This window comes from Xyrauchen texanus, chromosome 20 (genome assembly GCF_025860055.1).
Source record: "Xyrauchen texanus isolate HMW12.3.18 chromosome 20, RBS_HiC_50CHRs, whole genome shotgun sequence".
NCBI lineage: Eukaryota > Metazoa > Chordata > Actinopteri > Cypriniformes > Catostomidae > Xyrauchen > Xyrauchen texanus.
In genome coordinates this window covers 36,462,975-36,484,217 of record NC_068295.1, presented here as the reverse complement: position 1 = coordinate 36,484,217, position 21,243 = coordinate 36,462,975, and the positions used below count along the sequence as shown (strand labels likewise).

Below are 21,243 nucleotides of genomic sequence, written 5' to 3'. Positions count from 1 at the left end.
GCTATGGATAAAACAGGTTGTCTGTGACAATGGTCAATTATACAGTTTATTGGTCAACACAAAATATATGACCACAAAATGCTGCGACCAATCAGAATCAAGTATTCCACAGAGACATGTAATAATTACATTTATTTGAGTAATAAGTCTGGTGTGCTGCTCTCCTTCCTTGCTAGTGGAAAGCTGCAGATGAATGACTCATCTCATCTCTGTAACAGATGATGCTGTAAGCTCTCTCTCTCTCTCTGTGTATATTAAGCCAGGGGTTTTCAAACTGTGGTCCGGGGACCCCCAGGGGGCTGTGTATGTTATAAAGGTAACATATACTGAATTTGAAATTGTTACTTTTTCCATATGCTTTCTAAAGCGTCACAGGAAATCATGAGATTCATTCTGATTTTATTCTATTGACAGCCATAATTACTCCTCACCACCTTTTTCGCCTTCTCAAAGGGTTGTAAGACAATATTATCTGTAAAGCTACTTTGGGATGATGTTCTTTTGTGAAAAGCATTATACAAATACATTTTAGTTGAACTGAAATTGTTTCTCCTTAATTTTATACATCTAACATAATTATGAGTACAAAAAGGTTTTTATGCCTCAAAACAAAGAACAGAAAGCTGAGGCTGCAGTGGGCCTACTATCTGTGTACCTCAGCAGAAATCAAGATTCATCAGACCAGGCTATGATTCATAAGTCTTTAACTGTCCAGTTTTGGTGAGCCTGTGCACTCTGCAGCCTCAGTTTTCTGTTTTTGGCTGACAGAAGTGGAACCTGATGTGGTCTTCTGCTGTTGTAGCCCATTCACCTCAAGGTCTGACGTGTTGTGCATTCAGAGATGCTATTCTGCTCACTACAATTGTACAGAGTGGTTATCTGAGTTGGCAGCACTGTGGCTCAGTGGGAAGCACTGTCACCTCACTGCAAAAAGGTACCTAGTTCATGTCCCGGCTCACCCAGGGCCTTTCTGTGTGGAGTTTGCATGTGCTTCCCGTGTTCAGGTGGGTTTCCTCCTGGTGCTCCTGTTTCGAACCAGTCTGGCCATTCTCTATTGACTGATGAATGAGGTCAATGGAGAATGGCCAGACTGGTTCGAAAACGAGGCATTTCCATCCACAGCCCCTCACTGGATGTTTTTTGTTTCTGAGTAAACTCTACAGACTGTTGTGTGTGAAAATCCCAGGAGATCAGCAGTTACAGAAATACTCAAACCAGCCCATCTGGCACCAACAATCATACCACACTCGAAATCACTGAGATCATATGTTTTCCCCATACTGATAGTTGATGTGAGTATTAATTGAAGCTCCTGATATGTATCTGCATGATTTTATGCACTGGCTGATTAGATAATCGCATGAATAAGTAGGTGTGCAGGTGTTTCTAATAAAGTGGTCAGTAAGTGTATATACAGTATAATTATGTAAGTATATAGTAATACGTAATGGATTACTTTTTTGAGTGACTTACTCAACACTGTTTATAATTAATTCAAATAAAAACACTCATTCAGCTGTCACATGGGTAGCTGTACTGAAATTATTTTGGAAAGTGGTGTAAAAATGTTTATACCTTTATCTAAAACCATTTTACAACTTCATTATTATGCATAAATTGTTCATGACCATATTAATTGGGAGACTAAATGAAATACTTGTACTTTTATATATGAATTTGTCATTATTTAAAATATTATTAAAACCAGAGACTATATAACAGAGACGGGCTACTTCTATTAAAAAGAATGGGAGAAATTGGAACATCAAATGATCAATGGATGTAGGAAGGAAGTCCCACCTTACAGGTAAAAGAGCCAATCACCTTTTAGATACAGACATCGCCTGTCAATCAACTTGAGAACGCACATGCGCATTAGCTAAACAAGTCAGGGAAATTGCATTTTTTATTTTTTTTTGCGTAATCTGATGTAAAGAAGCACAATTTATCATTCTGGTGTTGTCAGATTTTACTGCTGATTTGAAATGTGTTCTTTGATAGTAATCTAGAACAACCATTTGTTCAGTCAAGTAGATAGGAGCTGCACTTTCATGACTGGAAATAGCTTCTCGCGAGCGATCCAAAGATGGCCGCCAGTGGACTGACTTGCTAGAAAGACTTTGTTAAAAAGCTAAAATTCTGTCATTGTTTACTCACATGTTCCAAACCCACATGACGTTCTTTCTTCCATGTAACACAAAAGATGATTTTGGGCAGAGTGCAATTGAAGAACGTAAATCATTTTGTTGGGGTGAACTTCTCCTTTAAGACAAATGGTGACCAAGTACAGCACCTAAAATAAACACTTTACCTTATACATTCCTATACATTTTAACATAAAATCTTTAATTAAAAAGGTTCAATGACATGTTATGCCTCGATTACATCCCCTTTCACCCCCTCCTTCCACCCCCCAAATCACACTATCTAAATTTTGTCTTTACATCCACAGCTAATAGGTAGTGCTAGAAACTTTATTAATTATGTCTAGATGAGCATCCTGCTCTGGCAACATGAGAGTTTCCTTAATTAAGAAGCAATTTGTTTTTCATTTAATCTCCATCTATAGAGAGAAGCCCACGCTGCTTTAGTCGGATATCTGAATACAGATCCTACTCTCAGTCCTCCCTGCATGTAAAATACATGAATCACCTTGAAGTTGAGGTGTAGCTAATGTCTCTGGCAAACTGTGACAATATATCCCATGGGAGGTACTGTACTTGATTGAAAAATTGAGGAAAGAGAACAGAGACAGAACTAGTCAAGAGACAAATGTTGCTCTCCGCTTTTAAGTAATCATCCATCCATCTGCCCGAAATACTCATATAAACGTTCAGAAAAGGCTTTCTCAATCCAGCATCAAAATTTGTATTTCCAAAGTTTCCTTTTCTAGTTTTTTGTTTTGTATTGATGATGGCATTTTACATGTCACCTAACTGTTCAGACAATTTTACACTGTAATTTAATTCATTCAGTGTGTACACATGCACACCAATACGCATAAACAGTGTAACATTTTTGTGAACATTGAGAAGTTGTTCAAGGATGACACTTGAGGTGGTTCCCAGATAATGGGAGACAATTTGACAGCAAATTCGTTTACAGCTTTATACAATGACATATAGAAACTGAAAGCATAACATATTTACTGAGTACTTAAGATTGAGTATTACAGCCCCACAAGAGTGATACCATCCATACGTTCTTAAAAAAGTCCACGCAGAGGTTTGAGCAACCCATCTATATGGCTTTATGTTCATTTAGTGTATGTAATATAAAAAAGAGAGTAACAGACCTTGAGATTCAGTAGCTCTTATTCAAAATGCTTGAAAGCACTGTGGCACATCATATATAGACTGTGTTCTCGATAAGCATCACACACCCCAAAAAAAACATTCAATAAAATCAATGGTTGTTTAGATCTTTTGACAGTTTAGATTGGCATTACACATTTTGTGTTTGTGACAAACTGAGATTAAAGTCAACATGAAACTGTGTTTGTAACTCATTTTGCTTCTGTTATAAGATATATTTGCAAGTGAAACAGGATATTCAACATAAATGTAGGATGGGACTATTTTTTTCTCTGTTTTTCTGGAATTTATTGGAATGTGAAAAGTTGGCATATCTAGTTTATTTCATGCTGTTAAGATAATTTATGTAAATTGCAAAAATGCTTTTTCTGTATGTGTAGTAACCAAGTAATTTAGATTTCGTGTTGACTTTAACTGCTAAAATTTAATATGAGTAGCATTAGATTTGCCCTTTCACAAACAGTGAGCATAACAAACAATACTGGTGATGTCACATGACACACGGTCACATGATAGAAGAATGCTGAAAGGTGATCATGACATTTGTACAAATGATGATCTTCCTTGAGTGACTCCAGCCAGGTCTCCTAAGCAACCAAATTGGCCCGGTTGCTAGGGAGGGTAGAGTCACATGGGGTAACCTCCTCATGGTCGTGATTAGTGGTTCTCGCTCTCAAAGGGGCATGTGGTAAGTTGAGTGTGGATCGCGGAGAGTAGCATGAGCCTCAACATGCTGTGAGTCTTCGCGGTGTCATGCACAACGAGCCACGTGATAAGATGCACGGATTGACATCTCAGAAGTGGAGGCAACTGAGACTTGTCCTCCACCACCCATATTGAGGCGAGTAACCGCGCCACCACGAGGAGTAGTGGGAACTGGGCATTAATAATTGGGAGAAAAGGGGATAAAAAAGGATAATCTTCCCAATCAAATGGGGTGACTAAAAGTGCAGGAGTGGAACACATTGCTGGTGAGTCCCATATTGTGACCATTGCGTTTTCCCAAACAGCTCAGCTGGCCTTGAAGTGATCTCTGTCTGTTTGCTGAAAAGTAAGATTTGGGTATGCATGGGAAGGCTACAAGAGATTGTTTTTGGAGAGGTATGCGATAAGGGCCACAGCCACACCCACGTAGATGCCAGTCCCGATGGTGATGGACAGCACAGCGAAGAAGAGTGCACGTCTGGAGCTGGAGCTGGCGTGGTGAAAGTCCCCTTTAGTAACTGCTTTGTTTGTCTGTGTGAGAGACAAGAAGACAGAAATAGCAAATATTGACACATACTGTAAGGCCAGTGCAAGGTTATTATAGATTTGCCTTTTAAAATGTGTTTTTATTTTAATACAATTGTGTATCGACAGCAATAAATGTGATTATTGTAAAGATCTTAATGCACTTTTCATGCAAGTCACTAAACTAGTTTTATAATCCTTCCTTGTCTTGTGACTCACAAATATTAGATCAGATTGACTATTTGCACTAGGTGTAAATAGAGTGGCACTGAAATAGTCTAGTAGAAACAAACAAATTAAAGACAAACTGCACCCCCAATGTCGCTACAATAGTGTAGTGTGCAAATACGGGGTGGATGTGTGTTTTCGATTCTCCAATTTCCCCATCTTGTTTCCACTCTTAATATTTTCTTTAATACTATTTATAATAATAAATGAAAATAAATATGTTGGTTGGTTGCCTCACGGTGATTTAGTCACTATGACTGTCGGGGAGTTGAGAGAAAGGTTTGATCCGAGTAAAATTAACCATGCTTTACTATAGTAATATTGCAGTATCCATGTTTTTTTTGTTTGGTTTTAACCACGGCATTACTTATATGGTGTTAATATACGTAGTAACCATGTTTAACCCTTCTGTGCTGTTCGGTCATTTTTGACCGATTTAAATTTTTTTATTAAAATGGCAGCATCAAAATAGTTTACCACATGTGACTCTTCCCTCCCTAGAAACTGGGCCAATTTGGTTGCTTAGTAAACCTGGTCACTCAGCATGCCCTGGGATTCAAACTAGTGAACTAGTGATCTGCAGGGGTGGTAGCCAGCATGTTTACCACTAAGCTACCCCGATTTGTTGTGTTTAAGTGTCATAGATTACATTAATCTCATAGATTACATTTTTGGGGTTATCTAATCCAATTACTTTAGATTACTTTTGAAATACGTTCAACCTAGTTCTACTATATTTTGTGTCACATGCATTGAGTAGGATAATCATTTTAACATAAAAGGAAGAAAATGTATTCCATTCCTTATTACTTATAAAAAGAGCCTCACAAATTTTTTTTTACTAATAACATTTTTAACAAGTTCATTAAACATTAGTATAAATAATATTTTAATTATCAACTTAACCAAAAAGACAGCTATCCGTAAATCTTTCTCTGCCGCACTGCCATCTTCGGTCAGCCTTTATCCCTATCAAGGGCTAATTAGCCTGATTAGGGGCCGGGTGTGCGGAATCACAACCCGGCCCCGCCCTCCGCCTTGCCACAATTACATAAATCTAAAACTGACAGTGCATGTTATAATTCAAAACACTGAGACATCAACCACAAAATCAACAGCAACGAGGTTGCCTATATATCAAAGCTTTCATCTAAAAACACTGAAACACTTTTAACCCTTTCTGCTTACTCATAATCCATCAGCTATTCCAAAACTGAGGTGCAAGATATTTTCTTTTGAACAGCAAGAATAGAATTCCACAGAGTCACACAAGGAACAATTGTGTCAAGTTTCATGCAGTGGACTCCACCGTATCAGCAGCAACAGTAGAGCGATTTGTTTCATAGTGCTGCACATTTTACAGTTGAATTTGTGTACCCTGTGTACCCTTACGTGACAGATCAGAATCTGCCGTTGCTGGTTCAAAACAAATGATGTGTTCAAGCCTCCATTATTAATTCAAAAAGTTAACTTCAGAAATAGTATCACTGCTTCTGCTGTTTCAAACACATTATTGGATAAACAATGATGGATTGATGGGCGTGTGCGTGTCTATCTCTGTGTGTGTGTGTGTGTGTGTGTGTGTGTGTGTGTATGTGTGAGAGAGAGAGAGAGCGAGAGAGCGTTTGCGATCACCTGTTGCCACTCCCAAGCAGAGATGCTGTCAGCTTTCTGAAGGTCAGCTTTCTCAGTGGAAAAAGAGCGTCCAAGCCGGAATATTTCTCCCTATTACATGGTAGCCGCGCAAGAGTCATTCACTATAGAGCGATGTGCTCCGCCATGAAACAGTATGTATCCAATGTGGAAACTTGGTAAGTGCCTCGAGTTATGTAATCAAACAGTCTGTTGTGTCTCTCAGCTGCGATGAGCCTTAATCCTGAAATTGTTCATTTAAAGTCGTTTAAAACAATTTCCTAGTTTAAGTAATGTAGTGGTAATACGAGCAATCACGGAGCGCTGTTCTATGTAAACAATGACTAACGGATTCACTTTACATCACCAACTGGCTCATATTACACACAAAAATGATCTTTTTGCCACCACCTGCTGGCTAACATATGTAATTTAAAAAATAAAGTCAGTAACTCTTAACACATCTGCACTACTCTTACACTTTAGTTTAGAATGGCAGCAACACAAGCGGAGTGATACACACACAGCGTCTGAGTGCTGATGCTGTCACACCATCAGTGCTCATGGCACGTCTCTCGTCCAATCAGATTTGAGGTCCGGAACTAACTGTTGTATATATATATATATATATATATATATATATATATATATATATATATATATATATATATATATATATAAAACATATCAAGTGAACCTGAAATCAACAGCAATGACAATGCTAGATCAAAGCTAACAGCTCAAAACTCTGACACACTTTTAACCCTTACTTGTTAGTAATAGTCCATACACCATTTTGTTATTACTTCAGGGAAGAATAAATGTTATTATTTCTTTAAAATAAAAATAAAAACTTACACCTGTTCTGTTTCCAGTCAAAAAAAATATTTTGTGGTTACTATGATTTATTTACAAAGTACCAAGGTGATAATGTGGTTACTGTAGTAAAACCATGGTTAATTTTTGTTAGTGAATGTTAGGGTTAGGTTTAGGGGAAGGGGTTGGTGTAGGGTGTCTGTGGTACTAAATAAACACAATAAATATGCTGCAGTGATGCTGTGCAGTGTTATTATTTCATTATGGGTGCAAATAGCATCTAACACTATAGAAGATGCTTTTTGTTACATTTTCATTTTGTAATTTTTTTTTAGCTATTTACACTATTAAATAGCATATTATCACTTAGTGAAACTAGCCTCTGCCATATTAGATTTTTGCAGAATTTAAAACCATTTTTAAAATGTATTTAAAACGTAGGTTGTTAAAAGTGTTAAAACTGTTGTAATAGTGTCTCTAATACAAAGTACAGTAGCAATGACCCTTTTAAGTTCGATTCATTTACGTGAATCAGTTCAAACAAGATTATTATTGTTTCGCTTTTCCCCATTCATTTTTGTATAACTACTATTTTAAAATGTATTTTTAATTTCAGTTTAGTTTTTATTTCATGCAGTGGTTCTCAACCTTTTTGACTCCAAGGTCCTTCATTGTCCAAGACTATATTTGAAGGACCCCTCCCCCAAGAAACTAGTAGAGTCAATAGATTAAAATAAATAATCACAATTAATTTCATGATTCCTGAAGTTTCAGGAACTGTCTAATATGTGTGTTTTGTTGATTCATGTTTTTTATGTCTTTTATTTTGAAATTTCTAGTTCCTGTTTCACATCATGTGGTTCCCTTGTCATATGATGTTTCCCTCCATGTTCATGTGTCTTGTTTTCATTGGTTGATTGTCTTGTTATCTTGTTTAGAGTTATTTGTGTTTATGGGTTGTCTTTGTCACGTGTTCTCCCTTGTCATGTATTTAACCCTCATGTTTTCCATGGTCCATTGTCAGGTATTGATTGTTGTTGTAACTTTGGTTGAGAGTTCAAGTCTAAGTCTAAGTCAAGTCAAGTCAAGTCAAGTCCATGTTTTATTTAAGTTTGTAGTTAGGGTTTATGGATATCAAGGTTTGAATAAATTTGCACTTGGGTTCTTTACTCCATCGTCATTGTCTTTGTCATTGCCAGTGCCAGCAACATCATTACAGAGACAACGTTACACTGTCATTTTCTCTATTTTTTTTAGCATTTTAATTTATTTATTAATAATTAAAAAGATATATAAAACTGATAAGTTTAAATAACTTATTTTAGATCATTTAGAAGTTTGCAGAGGCCCCTACATGGTTGAGAACCACTGATTTCATGGACATGTTTCTATTTTGTTTTCATTTATACATTTTAGCTATAGTAATTACAAAGAATCAGTTGAAAAATAAACAAAATATTGCATTATGTACGTTAAGCATAAAATGTAGTTTAAGAAAGTCTTAAACTAATTTAAAGCCTTCTTCGCACTACAGAAGAAGCACAGTTGCCGTAAATGGCATATATTTCACCAAAGGTGCATTTACACAGACTTTAATATAAATTCAAATGTTATATTTACACAGGAATTACAACTGTGTGAAATTTATAATCAAGTTATAAGCTCAATACATCTGTTACTTGTTGATTCTCGAGCACAGCAAACAGAAGACGTGTGCTGATTGTCATGACAACGACAGAACCAAAGCCATCAGAGCCCAGGGGGTGAGGTGGGCATAATTAAGTGCATTTTTTATGTGCCATTGCATTTTAAAAGGTCCATCTTAACTCTGCAGTGTAAAGATACCTCAACACCATGTATGTACTGTATATATTTTTGGCTGTGTGTTTATAGTTTTCTCCAGATATAGCGCTTGGAGTTCAAACCAAAACGTTATATTTTTGTCTCGTGAAATTTATGAAAACATCAAGTGTTTTAGTTTTATTTTGCAATGTGCAAACTAGATTTAGTATGGCACTTTTCAGAAGCGGCTTCTTTCTTACCACCCTGCCATACAGGCCAGCTTTGTGTAAAGCTTGGGAGATATTTGTCACATATGCAGACTGTTCAATCTTAGCCAAAAGGGCTTGTAAATCCTTCAAAGTTGCCTTTGGCCTCCCTGATCAATATCATCCTGGCACAGTCATCCAGTTTGGAGGGACAGTCTGATCTAGGCAAGGATTTGGTGGTCCCATGTGCTTTTTAGTAATACTCTGAACGGTACTCTATGGTATATTGCTTTATTTTTTCAGCTTATCAGTGTATAATTTATTTTTTTAAATCAATAATTTTTGTCTTATAACATGTCAAACCAGACAGGACACAATTAAGCAACAAGAGCTAAAAGATTTCTGTTCTATGCAGTGTGGGTGTAATCTGATTCACTGTCTTTTTCTGCATGTAGCGGCACCATTTTGTGGTCCGTTCTACATAACGCGTCGGCTCATTTTTGCTTATCGCGGCTCATTTGGCATGTTTCAAGGCCGACCCACCGGCCTGCTCGGTTCTCCCGCTGGCCAGTCCACCCCTGATCGGCCCACCGGTATGCCAGATTACCAGTCCAGCCCTGGTTAGAGCACAGTATTAATTTTCGAGTATGAAAATATGACTGGTCTATTAAAAAGGAGCAGCAGAAGTAAGATCGCACAAGAGAAATGCAGAGAGAAAGATTCCACTGAAGAAAACAGAAGAGAAATGGTTAATTGGATGCTCTCCATCAACAGACTGACAGAGAGCTGCACATGGTAAAGAGCTAGTGCATAAATAATAAGAGTGCATGACTCAGAGCTCTCCTACGGGGCCCGGCAGCCTTTGAAGTCCAGGAAATGTTGCCAAGATTAAGGACAGATATTTTTGATGAATTCATATACAACTCCCACTGTTGTTTTCCTTCCTCTGCTAGCTTACAGATGCTTCTTCCTGACCGTACAGAGATAGTGCTCCATCTATTTTGTTGATATATTGTATAATGGTAGAAACTGCATGCAGAGCAAAGCTGGACTGTTTGTCTGTAGGCTTCTGTCTTTCATTTTTGCTATTGTAAACATTCATCAAACAAACCGGCCCACAACAATAACCTGAAGATGCTAATCATGCCATATTGAACTTGCCCTTACATTTAGCGCCCAGTCATCATACAGGTACTTCTAACCTAGTCAACATGAGGAAGGAACAAAAGCATGCTTGACCTAATCACAAATCTCAAATTTGCATTTTGCTTTGCCTGGGTCAAAGCTGGAGACGCCAGTTCGGGAGAGAGAGAGAGAGAGAGAGAGAGAGAGAGAGAGAGAGACACAGAGACACACACACACACACACACAGCGGCCACTGCGCACAAGTACTTCAAGCTTCAGTTTGAAAGTACCACCTTCATGTTTTTGCGAGTCTCAGTCAGCAGTGGGCATTAAGCGCAACAACAGCTATATAGGCAACAAACCACACTTACAGACAGCAGACAACACAAGATCAGGAGGTGATTTTGGGTTCAAACACAGCTGGATGAAGCACAACTCTGAATGAGAAATTTTTCTTTTTACATTTTTTTGACACATCCTAAAAATGCTGTTTATGATGACACAATATTAACCACGAAAATAAAAAATGGCACTCCATTTCAAAGTTTGCCAACCCCTGCTATAGACTTTAATAAGTCCTTTTGGGGTGTGTTGGGGACAGATCTTTTGGCAGTGATCAATGAGAGCCTTGCTGAGGGGCAGCTGAGTCCAGATTTATTCTCTCCCACAGACAACACTGCTCAAGAACTACATGAAACGTCTGGATTGTAGTCCAGCCATTTCTTCCGTAAAGTATCTATGTCACTATGTAACACATTTGCATAATGCCCGCCTAAGGGCTACTTTGGCCCGCCCTCAAACAAACATAGTTATAGCAGAGGCCAGGATGAGTTGGGTTAGTTTTGTCGCCATGTCGAGAAGATGCTGTTTTCTTCACTGCGAAGCAAAACCTCAGACTTGGACTCAAACTGGTGCGGCAAAATTTTTTACCGTCGTTACACTAGTGTTTACAGCTGTTAAGGAAACTTGAAACTCAGTTATGGTAAGGGCCGTTACATTTCTGACATGCGGTTGACCAGTCACAACAGACTGGTCCAGCTGACCAATCAGAGCAGACTGGGCTTTTCGTAAAGGGGAAAGGAGTTAAATCAGAGTGTTTGAGCCAGATTATGAAGAGAGAGGTAAAGCAATGTACAGTATAAGAAAAATAATGTGTTTTTTTTTTTTACATTAAAGCATGTAAACCTATTCTAGTAGACCCCCTAAATAAAATTCTGAACCTGTAAACAAGTGAGAAGAGCAATGGTAACTGGTGACCTGTGTCTTTACTCTGTGCAGAGATGAAAGCTCTATCTAAGGCTCTTGCTCTCAGATTAAGAAAAGTAATGTGATTCACAAAGATCAATCCTATTGTCTACCTGGTACTGTAGATCTATTGTAAATAATATCTCATCTGTTTGTGATTTTTTTGGATTGCTCTAGTCATTTTGGAATTAAATGTAGTCTTATTTTCATTAGACCTAGAGAAAGCTTTTGATCGCGTAGAGCACCAGTTTTTAAGGAATACATTAAAAGCTTTTTGATTCTCCTGTAAGTTTATTGAAATGATTAAAGGATTGTATGGGGCACTGAAAGTGTCCTGAAAATCAACGGTGGCTTAAGTGCTCCTTTTAAAATAGAGCTCGCCATAAGACAAGGATGTTCCCTTTCTGGTATGTTGTACTCAATAGCGCTTGAACCTTTGTTGATCAAATCTCGTGTTGAGTTGATGGGATTCAAGATTGCAGAGGAATATGCTCCAATTCACCTAGCTGCTTATGAAGATGATGTTAAAGTTATAGTCCAAGGACAAGAAGATGTAAGTAAAATGTCTCAGTAAGCAAAAGAGTTTGAAATCATTTAATCTGCAAGAATTAAGCACAGGTCTCATAATTGGTGATTGGAATAATAAAGAACCAATATTACCAGGTAATTTATAGTGGGAAAGAGACAGATTAAAGGAGAATACCTGAGTAATGATTTTATAGTATAAAAAAAATTGGGAGGGGTTTTTGGAAAAATAAAAGGTAGGTTGGGAAAATGGCAGTGGCTTTTGCCACACATACCATATAAAGGAGTACGCTTATTATAAAGAACTTCAACTTTTATGGCATAGTTTAGCAGTACTAGAACCTGCTGGAGGAATGCAAGTAAAAGCTCAAGCGTTAATTGTGGATTTCTTACTTCATTGGGTCCCACAGATCACAATATTCTTTATTTGCCAAAAGATGAAGGGGGACAAGATCTTATTCATTTATTGAGTCGAAAAGCTGCTTTTCGTTTGAGGTTTCTACTGAATGTCTTTAAAACAAACTGGAAGGAGCCCCAAGAATTCATTAAAACTCAAGTTATAACGGTGACATATGTTACATCTGACAGTGCTGGCAGGGAATGATTTCACTTATGTGGGTGCTTTGGCTGAGAGACTGAATGTCCATTCTACTCGTATAGTGGGACGGATATTGGACAGATTTTGGACAGCACTTTCTGAAGAGGAAAAACATTTGCTTATAAAATGGACTGATGGAGAAGAAAGATCTAATTTGTCAGAAAGACCAAAAAATGAAGAAGTATCTTCATAGTTCTTTAAAGATGATCTGGGTGATACAACTCTCAGATCTGTTGGGGGAAAAATCAATAAACGTTTTGTGTTAAAGTTCTGAACAAAGGAAAATTAAAGGATAGATTGGATACCCCAAGAGAACTTATTTTGGGGTTGAGAGAGAAATAAAACCTGCATGGGAAGCACTTTATGAGCAACGGTCCTGTCACTCTGTCAGTCTGGGTTTTGTCTGACAGAACCGTGGCATTATCGTCCCATGTCTGTCTGTTTCGTTGTCTTTGTATGAGCACATGTTTTTAGTTGTATTTCCTGCTGTGCGCTCTTCGGTCTGTCTTGTTTCATGTCAGGAGCACGGTGTCTGGATCCTGACATCCTGTCTGGTTCGGTTTTGGTCTGTGTCGGGATCCGGACACTCGTGCTTTATGTTTGTCTGTTATTGATGTGGGTGTATGCGCTTATTCCAGTCGGTCCTGTTCGTCTATACTTGTTAATTGATCTTGTTTCCTGTCTTGTGTTTTCAGTCTTCCCTGTTGCTCCTGTTTCCCCCACCTGGTTCCTGTTTCGGTCCGATCGGTCCTGTTTCACTCTGCCCCAGCCTGGATTACCCTTATGTAGTTTACATTTGTTTTTCCCACTTGTGGGAGTTATGGTTTGATTTTTGCCCTTTTTGTTTGCATTAATAAATTCCTTTATATTTAACTCTGCGCTTGTGTCCTGCCTCTGAATTTGTGGTTGTCTTAACTTGGTTTATTGATAAAAAAAAAAAAAAGTGGTGTTAAAATTCACAATTCTCTCTCACTTTATCAGCAGAACAACATCTTTTTAGTCTGTAGAGCAGCACTTTAAAGAAACAGCAAACAGGTTTAGGAAAGACATGAGAGTAAATAATGACAAAATTGACATTTTTGGGTGAACTATTACTTTAAGGCCACATTGTGATTATACAGAGAAAATATGAATAAAAAAGTATCAGAGAGCAAAAGAGGGAGAATAAGGAAAATACAAAAATAAACTACTAGGAACTATGGCACAAGCCCATAAGAAACATTTTTTCCCATCTGGAGAAATCCACTCGCATCATGTATAAGTGGCCATTGGCCGGGCAGCTGTAAAATGTATGTGTTCTGCCTACCACTGGTTCTCATGAGATAACTGCTTAGATGTCAGCGCTCCCCACAGCATGGCATTATCCACAGAGCAGGAGGAGACAAGCATTGAAATCTGTTAATGGATGAGAATAACAAAATGGCCAAAGAAAAAATAAAAGACGACGTTTAATTGAGTGGCTGCATAGTTTTACTTACATGTTATTTGCATATTTTATGTTAACTGTGTCCTTCACAAAGAATTTAATACATTTAAATAGGTATGGAAATTGTAATGAATTTAACAATTCCGTTTTTGATTCTGATTCTTCCTAACATTTTCAATTCCTTAATGCTTCCATTAATGATTCTTACTAGATTTGAATTTCTTTTGCATTTACTGCCATCAGCAGTCTGTTGCTAAATGATGCGCGCTGTAGATTTCAAACAATTGGCTAGATTTAAAACAAACAATTAGGGTTAATTGTTTTGGATTCAGGATACACTGGTCACACTGTTTCGTGCTGTAGTTTTAAAAGATCCAGCTCATAAGAGTAATTTGTTAGGGAATCGGACTACACTGGTCACACTGTGTTTCGTGCTATAGTTTTAAAAGAACCGGCTCATAAGAGTCAGTCATTCTGGAATCAGACTACACTAATCGTGCTTTGCGTTTCGTGCTGTAATTTTAAAAGAACCGGCTCATACGAGACAGTAATTCTGGAATCAGACTACACTAATCGTGCTGTGCGTTTCGCGCTGTAGTTTTAAAAGAACCGGCTCATAAGAGTCAGTCATTCTGGAATCGGACTACACTAATCGTGTAGTGCATCAGTGCTATCATCACTAATAGCAGGTGCATCAGATTGCATGAAACCTCCCCCAATGCCCCAAAAGACGTCATGTAGTTCCTCACATTCCCTGAGGGGGGAAGTGACGTAACTAGTATGGGAACAGGCAGCGCCAGCCGTGGCCTTTTCTCTATATGTTTTCACTTCACAGTGATTTAGATTCGGCTGGGGCCATCTAACGCTATCATATGCATCGGGGAAGGTGTTCTTGTGTTCTACCACATCCTGCCCAAAAGGGGAGGCCAGGCTCAGCAGCCGCACATGGAAAAGGCGCGGTGGTAGGTCCCGCCACGAAAATGGGGAGGAGCTCTACAAACACAGTGACCGGGGGCAGAGATAGCTCTGCCCAATGGAGATGCGGATCATACCGGAAGTAACCGGAATATACATCATATGGGTTACCAGAGTAATCGGCACCTGTGGAGCACCTATCCCAGTAGAGGGCATATTAGACACTGTAGTGAGGATGGCTGCGAACTCCTCTGCCGAGTTCACAAACCATAGGGCTAGGGTGGAAGGACATTCGAGGTCCGCGACTTTGTGAACTCAACTGGTGGTAAAAGCGCACATTTTCGACTCAGGGGAGGGGAAAGGCTCTTTACGCAAGCGATACACCAGGCCAGCTGTTCCGTATTACTGAACTCTACCTGTTTGTACCTGAAAGAACACGGGATGAAACTGGCTCAACCTGGAGATTGTAAAATCTTGCAAAGGTATTGGGTGTTGCCCAGCCCGCTGCTCTGCAGATGTCTGCTAGAAAGGTGCCATTGGCCAGTGCCCAAAAGGACACCACACTCCTTGTAGAGTGTGCTCGAACCCGCAAGTGGGCGGGCACAGCCTGGGTCTGGGTCTGGTAGGCCAGTGCAATGGTGTCCACGATCCAGTGAGAAAGCCTCTGTCTGGAGATGGCATTCCCTTTACACTGTCCATCAAAGATCTGCTCAGGGCGTCTAAAGCTCTGTGTGCGATCCAAGTAGGTGTGCAAAGCTCACACCGGACACAGCAATAACAGGGCTGGGTCTGCCTCCTCCCGAGGAAATGCTTGCAGGTTCACCACCTGATCAATGAAGGGGGTCGTGGGAACCTTGGGCACATAGCCTGGTCAGGGTCTCAGGATTACATGAGAATCTGCCGGACCAAACTTCAGGCAAGTGTCGCTGACAGAGAATGCTTGCAGGTCCCCCACCCTCTTGATGGAGGTGAGCGCAATCAGGAGGGCCATTTTTAAGGAGAGGGCTTTCAGCTCAACTGACTCTAGTGGCTCAAATGGGGCTCTCCGAAGGCCCAGGAAGACCACGGAGTGATCCCATGAGGGGAAGAGGCATGGCCTGGGAAGATTCAGCCTCCGGGTGCCTCTGAGGAACCTGACGATAAGGTCATGTTTCCCTAGGGACTTACCGTCCACTGTGTCGTGGTGTGTGGCTATAGCGGCTACGTATACATTCAAGGTGGAGGTGGACAGCTGCCCCTCCAACCTGTCCTGCAGGAAGGAAAGCACTGACCCGACTGTGCATCTCTGCTGGTGTTTGCCTCGAGAAGAACACCAGTTTGCGAACAGGTGCCTCTTCGGGGCATAAAGCTGCCTCATAAAGGGAGCTCTGGGGTGAGTGATTGTGTCTACCACTGCTGGTGGTAGGCCACTTAGGTCTTCCGCCTCCCATCCAAGGGCTAGACGTGGAGGTTCCAGAGGTCAGGGGGCGGGGGGCGGGAGCCAGAATGTGGCCCATCCCTGAGAAAGAAGGTCCTTCTTCAGAGGAATCTGCAAGGGATGTGCAGTCACGAGGACCATGTGGTCCGAGAACCAAGTCTGGGTGGGCCAGTATGGTGCCACGAGGGTGTCTTGTTCCTCATTCACCCTGACCTTGCACAGGGTCTGTGCAAAAAGGCTCACTGGGGGGAATGCGTATTTGCACAGCACCCGGGGCCAGCTGTATGCCTGCATGTCTGTCCCAAGGGGGGCTCCCATCAGGGAATACCAGAACGGTCAGTGGAAGGATTCCCAGGAAGCAAATAGGTCTACCTGCCTACTGGCCTCATACCCGTGGGTAGAAGGTGCAGTGCAGGGGGAGCGGCTGGAGTAGCTTTCCCCCATTTGAAGAAGGAAAGCCGCGACCGCAACGTTGCAATGGTCATATTTTCGCAATGAGAACACAAGCCAACCACAAACGCTGCCCAGACACTTGAGGCAGCACCCGTGGCCATCGGAGGCGGAGAGATAACGATCGCACCCAGGAATCACACAAGTACGGAAAGGCATCTTTAAAAAGACGTTCAACGTCAATGTGTGTGCTCTTTTACGAAATATATAATTTTAGCAGAAATATACTCTTTAGTAGCGCTGTCGAAGCGCCCAGGGGAGAATCTGCAGTTGGCGTGCAGAAGGAGAGAAAGCTGCTGGAATTTCGCCGTATGAACAACAGTAGTATTCAGCTTGCTGATAGTACAACCGTTCGACTCTGAGAAAAATCTGAATGAATCCTGCATTCCAGCTCCCTTTTATACACGTATGTCTGGGGGAGTGGCATGCAAATTCCACTCGCCAATTTTCATTGGCCTTTTCTCAAAGATCCGAGGTGATCGGGGCTCTCAAGATTGATCCCTGGTGTCACTACATCGACACAACTTCAAGTGAGTAAGGGGAAGCTTGATGAGGAGATGTGACCTATTACATTTAATCAGACATTGTCTTAGCAGTCAGAATATTTTTACCTGGTTTACAATAAAACCGTAGATGTTCAGAGAAGGAGACACCCAAGCCATATCAGAATATCAAAGCAACCTAATGACCACCCAAAATATCCTACCGACAACCCAGCAACACACAAGCATCCATCTAGAACATCCTATCATCATGTTAAAAATACACAGAACACCTCAGTACCCACATAGCAATAATCTGTCAACCACCCACAACACCAGAGCATTGAGTCAGCACATTTTGCAAGGCAAGCACCAATAACATTTTCTAAGGAACATATATAAAATATATAGATTTTAAATCTAACATTTCCTCTTGTAGAGCGAAGCCTTCATGGTTCCATTTCATTTACAGTTAGTGGCAAACAAGGGCCTTGTAATGTATAAATCAGAACTGTTATGTTATTTTTAGCCAGGTTGAGTACACTTTAGTTCTGCTTTTACCCATTCAGAATACACTAAATCCATCACAGAAGACTTCATCTAATAAAACTGTCACTGGCATTATCATGATGCATCGTTTAAGCTCTGAGCCCTCATTGGTACACATGAGTGTCTTGTGTAGATGGTTCCCCTTAGGCTTGCAATACAAACCAAGTTAAAATGATTTGTGTAAGGCTTTCTGTCAGGGTATACATTTTAACCCCACAGTCCAAGCAGCAAACCAGTATGTCTTTATCTGTTTTTTGTCCATTTGTTTTTCTGGCATACATCTTGAATGTTCTTAAGCTTATAGAAATGTCACACAGCACAACCACATTTACTCAACGCCTTTTGGGCTGTCCTTTGTTTGTGACCAGTGAACCAATATGCTGTAAAATTTTAAATACATATTCAAAAGACCAAACAAATCTATTGAATTGCTGTACGACTCACCTATAATGAGTTAAAATTGAGTTAAAGGCATATTACGCGTTCAGTATAAGTTAACCCTTTACACTTTGCTGCATATTTTTGCTTCCGCCTGGAATTTTTAAAACCCAAATTTCGAAGCTTAGTTTATACACATGCCATGGACTAATTGCAAAATATTGATCTAATTTTATAGAAAAAAAATATTCATAAATAATATTGTATGTTTTTACAATGTTATGTTTGTTCTATGTCGAAAATAGATTTTTTTCAGTCTATTATGTGATCCCACGCACTTTCCCCACTGTTTCATTGAATATCTCAGCCACTGAGTGGACTAGAATCTTAGTCTAGGTGTCTTTGGATGCTGACATTATAGATAGAACACATAGAACATACTTTTCCTGCTGGACTGCATATTTTGGTTTGGACATCGAAGACATAACATTGGATTATATACCTAAGCAAGCTCACAGACAAGTATATCTAGACTGGACAACAGCAATGCACTTCTGGCAGGACTTCCTGCATGTTCAGTCAAACCTCTGAAATTTATCCAGAATGCGGTAGTACATTGGTCTTCAACGAGCCCAAGTGACCGCACGTCATGGCTCTCTTCATCAAACAGCACTGGTTGCCAATGGATGCTCGCCTCGCATAAAATTTAAGGCATTGATGCTCTCTAACAGAACAACCAGTGGCTCCGCACCCCTGTATCTACAATCGCTACTTCAAGCCTATGTGCCCTCTAGAAGCTTACGATCAGCTGGTAAGCGGCGCCTCATGGTGCCATCTCACCAAGGCATGAAATCACTTTCGGGGACTCTCACTTGAACTGTTTCTCATTGGTGGAATAGCCTGCCAAACTTCACCCAAGCAGCTGATTATCTAACTGCGAACATTTGATCCAATCCTACTAATGCAATAAATGTCTTCTTTCTTCTTAAATTGTTTTTTTAATCAATTAAAAAAAATAATCTATCCATGTAAGCGCAGCGTAGTTCTAGTGGGAAGACTAGCAGCTGTACATCATTGCATCATTAGCTGGGTAATACTCAGCCAATCAAATTGCGTTTCAGTGTGCTAACACGGCAACCTCCACCATCACACCACCACCAGTCCCGTCCTGCACGGGGGTAGGCTCCTGCAGGATTTGACGGTTCCGAGAACAACTTCTTCAGACCGCCAGACTATGCCAAAGAAAGTAGTTTCGTATTCATCAAATAAATGTCATCTTAAATCTCACTCAAGTCTACAAGTCTTCCTGATAGAAATTATTTTACCACTGTCTCACCTTCCACTCTACTTGTGCTTCTCCGAGAAATGTACAACTTTGAATTACTGCATTTATCTTTTAACTGCTTCCTTAGGATGAATCACTTCTGTTGTATTCCTCATTTGTAAGTCGCTTTGGATAAAAGTGTCTGCTAAATTAATAAATGTAAATATAAGAATAATTCCTGTGAATAGAGTTTGCCCCATGCAAACAATCCCGCTTTGGTATGCTTGCGCATATCATGTGAAAGTTCCAGGTTTTACCAGTGTTACGTGGTCATGACATTGAAGTTGAAAGATTAGATTAACTTTACACAGACAAGGACAGTGATACATTCTATCACACTAGTCTAGTCTAATTTACATTTTACATTTACATTTATGCATTTGGCAGACGCTTTTATCCAGACTTACAGTGCACTTATTACAGGGACAATCCCCCCAGAGCAACCTGGAGTTAAGTGCCTTGCTCAAGGGCCCAACAGTGGCGCTGGGGCTTGAACCCCTGACCTTCTGGTCAGTAACCCTGAGCCTCAACCACTGAGCCACTAATGCCAACACATGTAATGTTTCAGTCTTGTGGCTATACTTTTTTAAATGTGCCTGGTCCTATGTACTTTTATGGTAAGAGCCTTAATGTAACCACAAATTACTTTTCACGTTTTTGCTTCATGAAAAAAAACAAAAAAACAGTAAATCCTCTCAATGAGCTTAGAGCTGATAGATTCAAAAGTGTTAACAAAAGTAATCTTAGATATGGATAAAACTGCTGTTTAGCGGGACTAAACTGTGCAAAGGGTTCTTTATCCCTCAGAAAGGAAGCAGCACATCAACAAAAAATAATAGACATAATAATACATTTTCAATTACCACATTTACATTCAGATGGTATTTTGTTAGAATTATTTTTCATAACCGTTTATTCTGAAACTGCTCTACAGCTATTGGAATATATGGAAAAACCAACAATTCTCAATCATGCCATCTGATCAACTCATTAGTTCTCAGACATGAGATGAACAGCAATCTGTAGGTCATGTGACATTTCATTTTATAATATGTTATTTAAAAAATGAAAATTAATCCTCTCCTCATTCCAAGAACGTGTTCTTTCAATAGCTCGACATTTCTTAACTGTCTGTCTAACATGACCCATAATTACCTTTGTTTGACATGCAGAGGAATATTCATTTACAGTGGATATTCTGAATAAAGAGTTTACGTGACCAAAAATTCGGATAATGCAAGCATATGCCAGCTGTCTTTAGATTTCTATAAATGTGAATATTGTCTTAATCAGGTCATGGAAAGTTTAAATGAACACACAGTACATGTTCAGAATTTGATCACATTCAAATTAATATTGGAACATTCTTGTGCATGTAAACCTAGCAACTGTTACTTACTTTGGTATGACCCTTGCTGACCCTAACTATCTCCTAACCCTCCTAAACCTAAATATTTTTGTAAATCTCATGCCATTAATTTTCAATTTCTTTCAAACATCGCTTGGGTAAAGTTGGGACAATAACTAAAAACAGTGTCTGTAAAGGGATATAAGGGAAAGGAGGAGGCGAGAACCAGCTTGACAATATAAATAATAGTTTA

General features: G+C 39.7%; 1 protein-coding gene across 3 annotated transcripts in view; it reads right to left on the bottom strand.

The window, feature by feature from the left end:
* Nucleotides 1-2,785: 2,785 nt before the first annotated feature.
* The window catches only part of LOC127660349 (synapse differentiation-inducing gene protein 1-like), a 49,441-nt gene continuing 30,983 nt past the window's right edge, over nt 2,786-21,243 (bottom strand). Inside the window, exon 4 of one of the 3 annotated variants that reach the window (XM_052150476.1) lies at nt 2,786-4,550. In XM_052150476.1, coding sequence (XP_052006436.1) covers nt 4,256-4,550 — 295 coding nt within the window. In that variant the 3' untranslated portion in view covers nt 2,786-4,255. The remainder of the gene's footprint in view (nt 4,551-21,243) is intronic. The other 2 variants (XM_052150477.1, XR_007972632.1) reach the window with 2 other exon arrangements.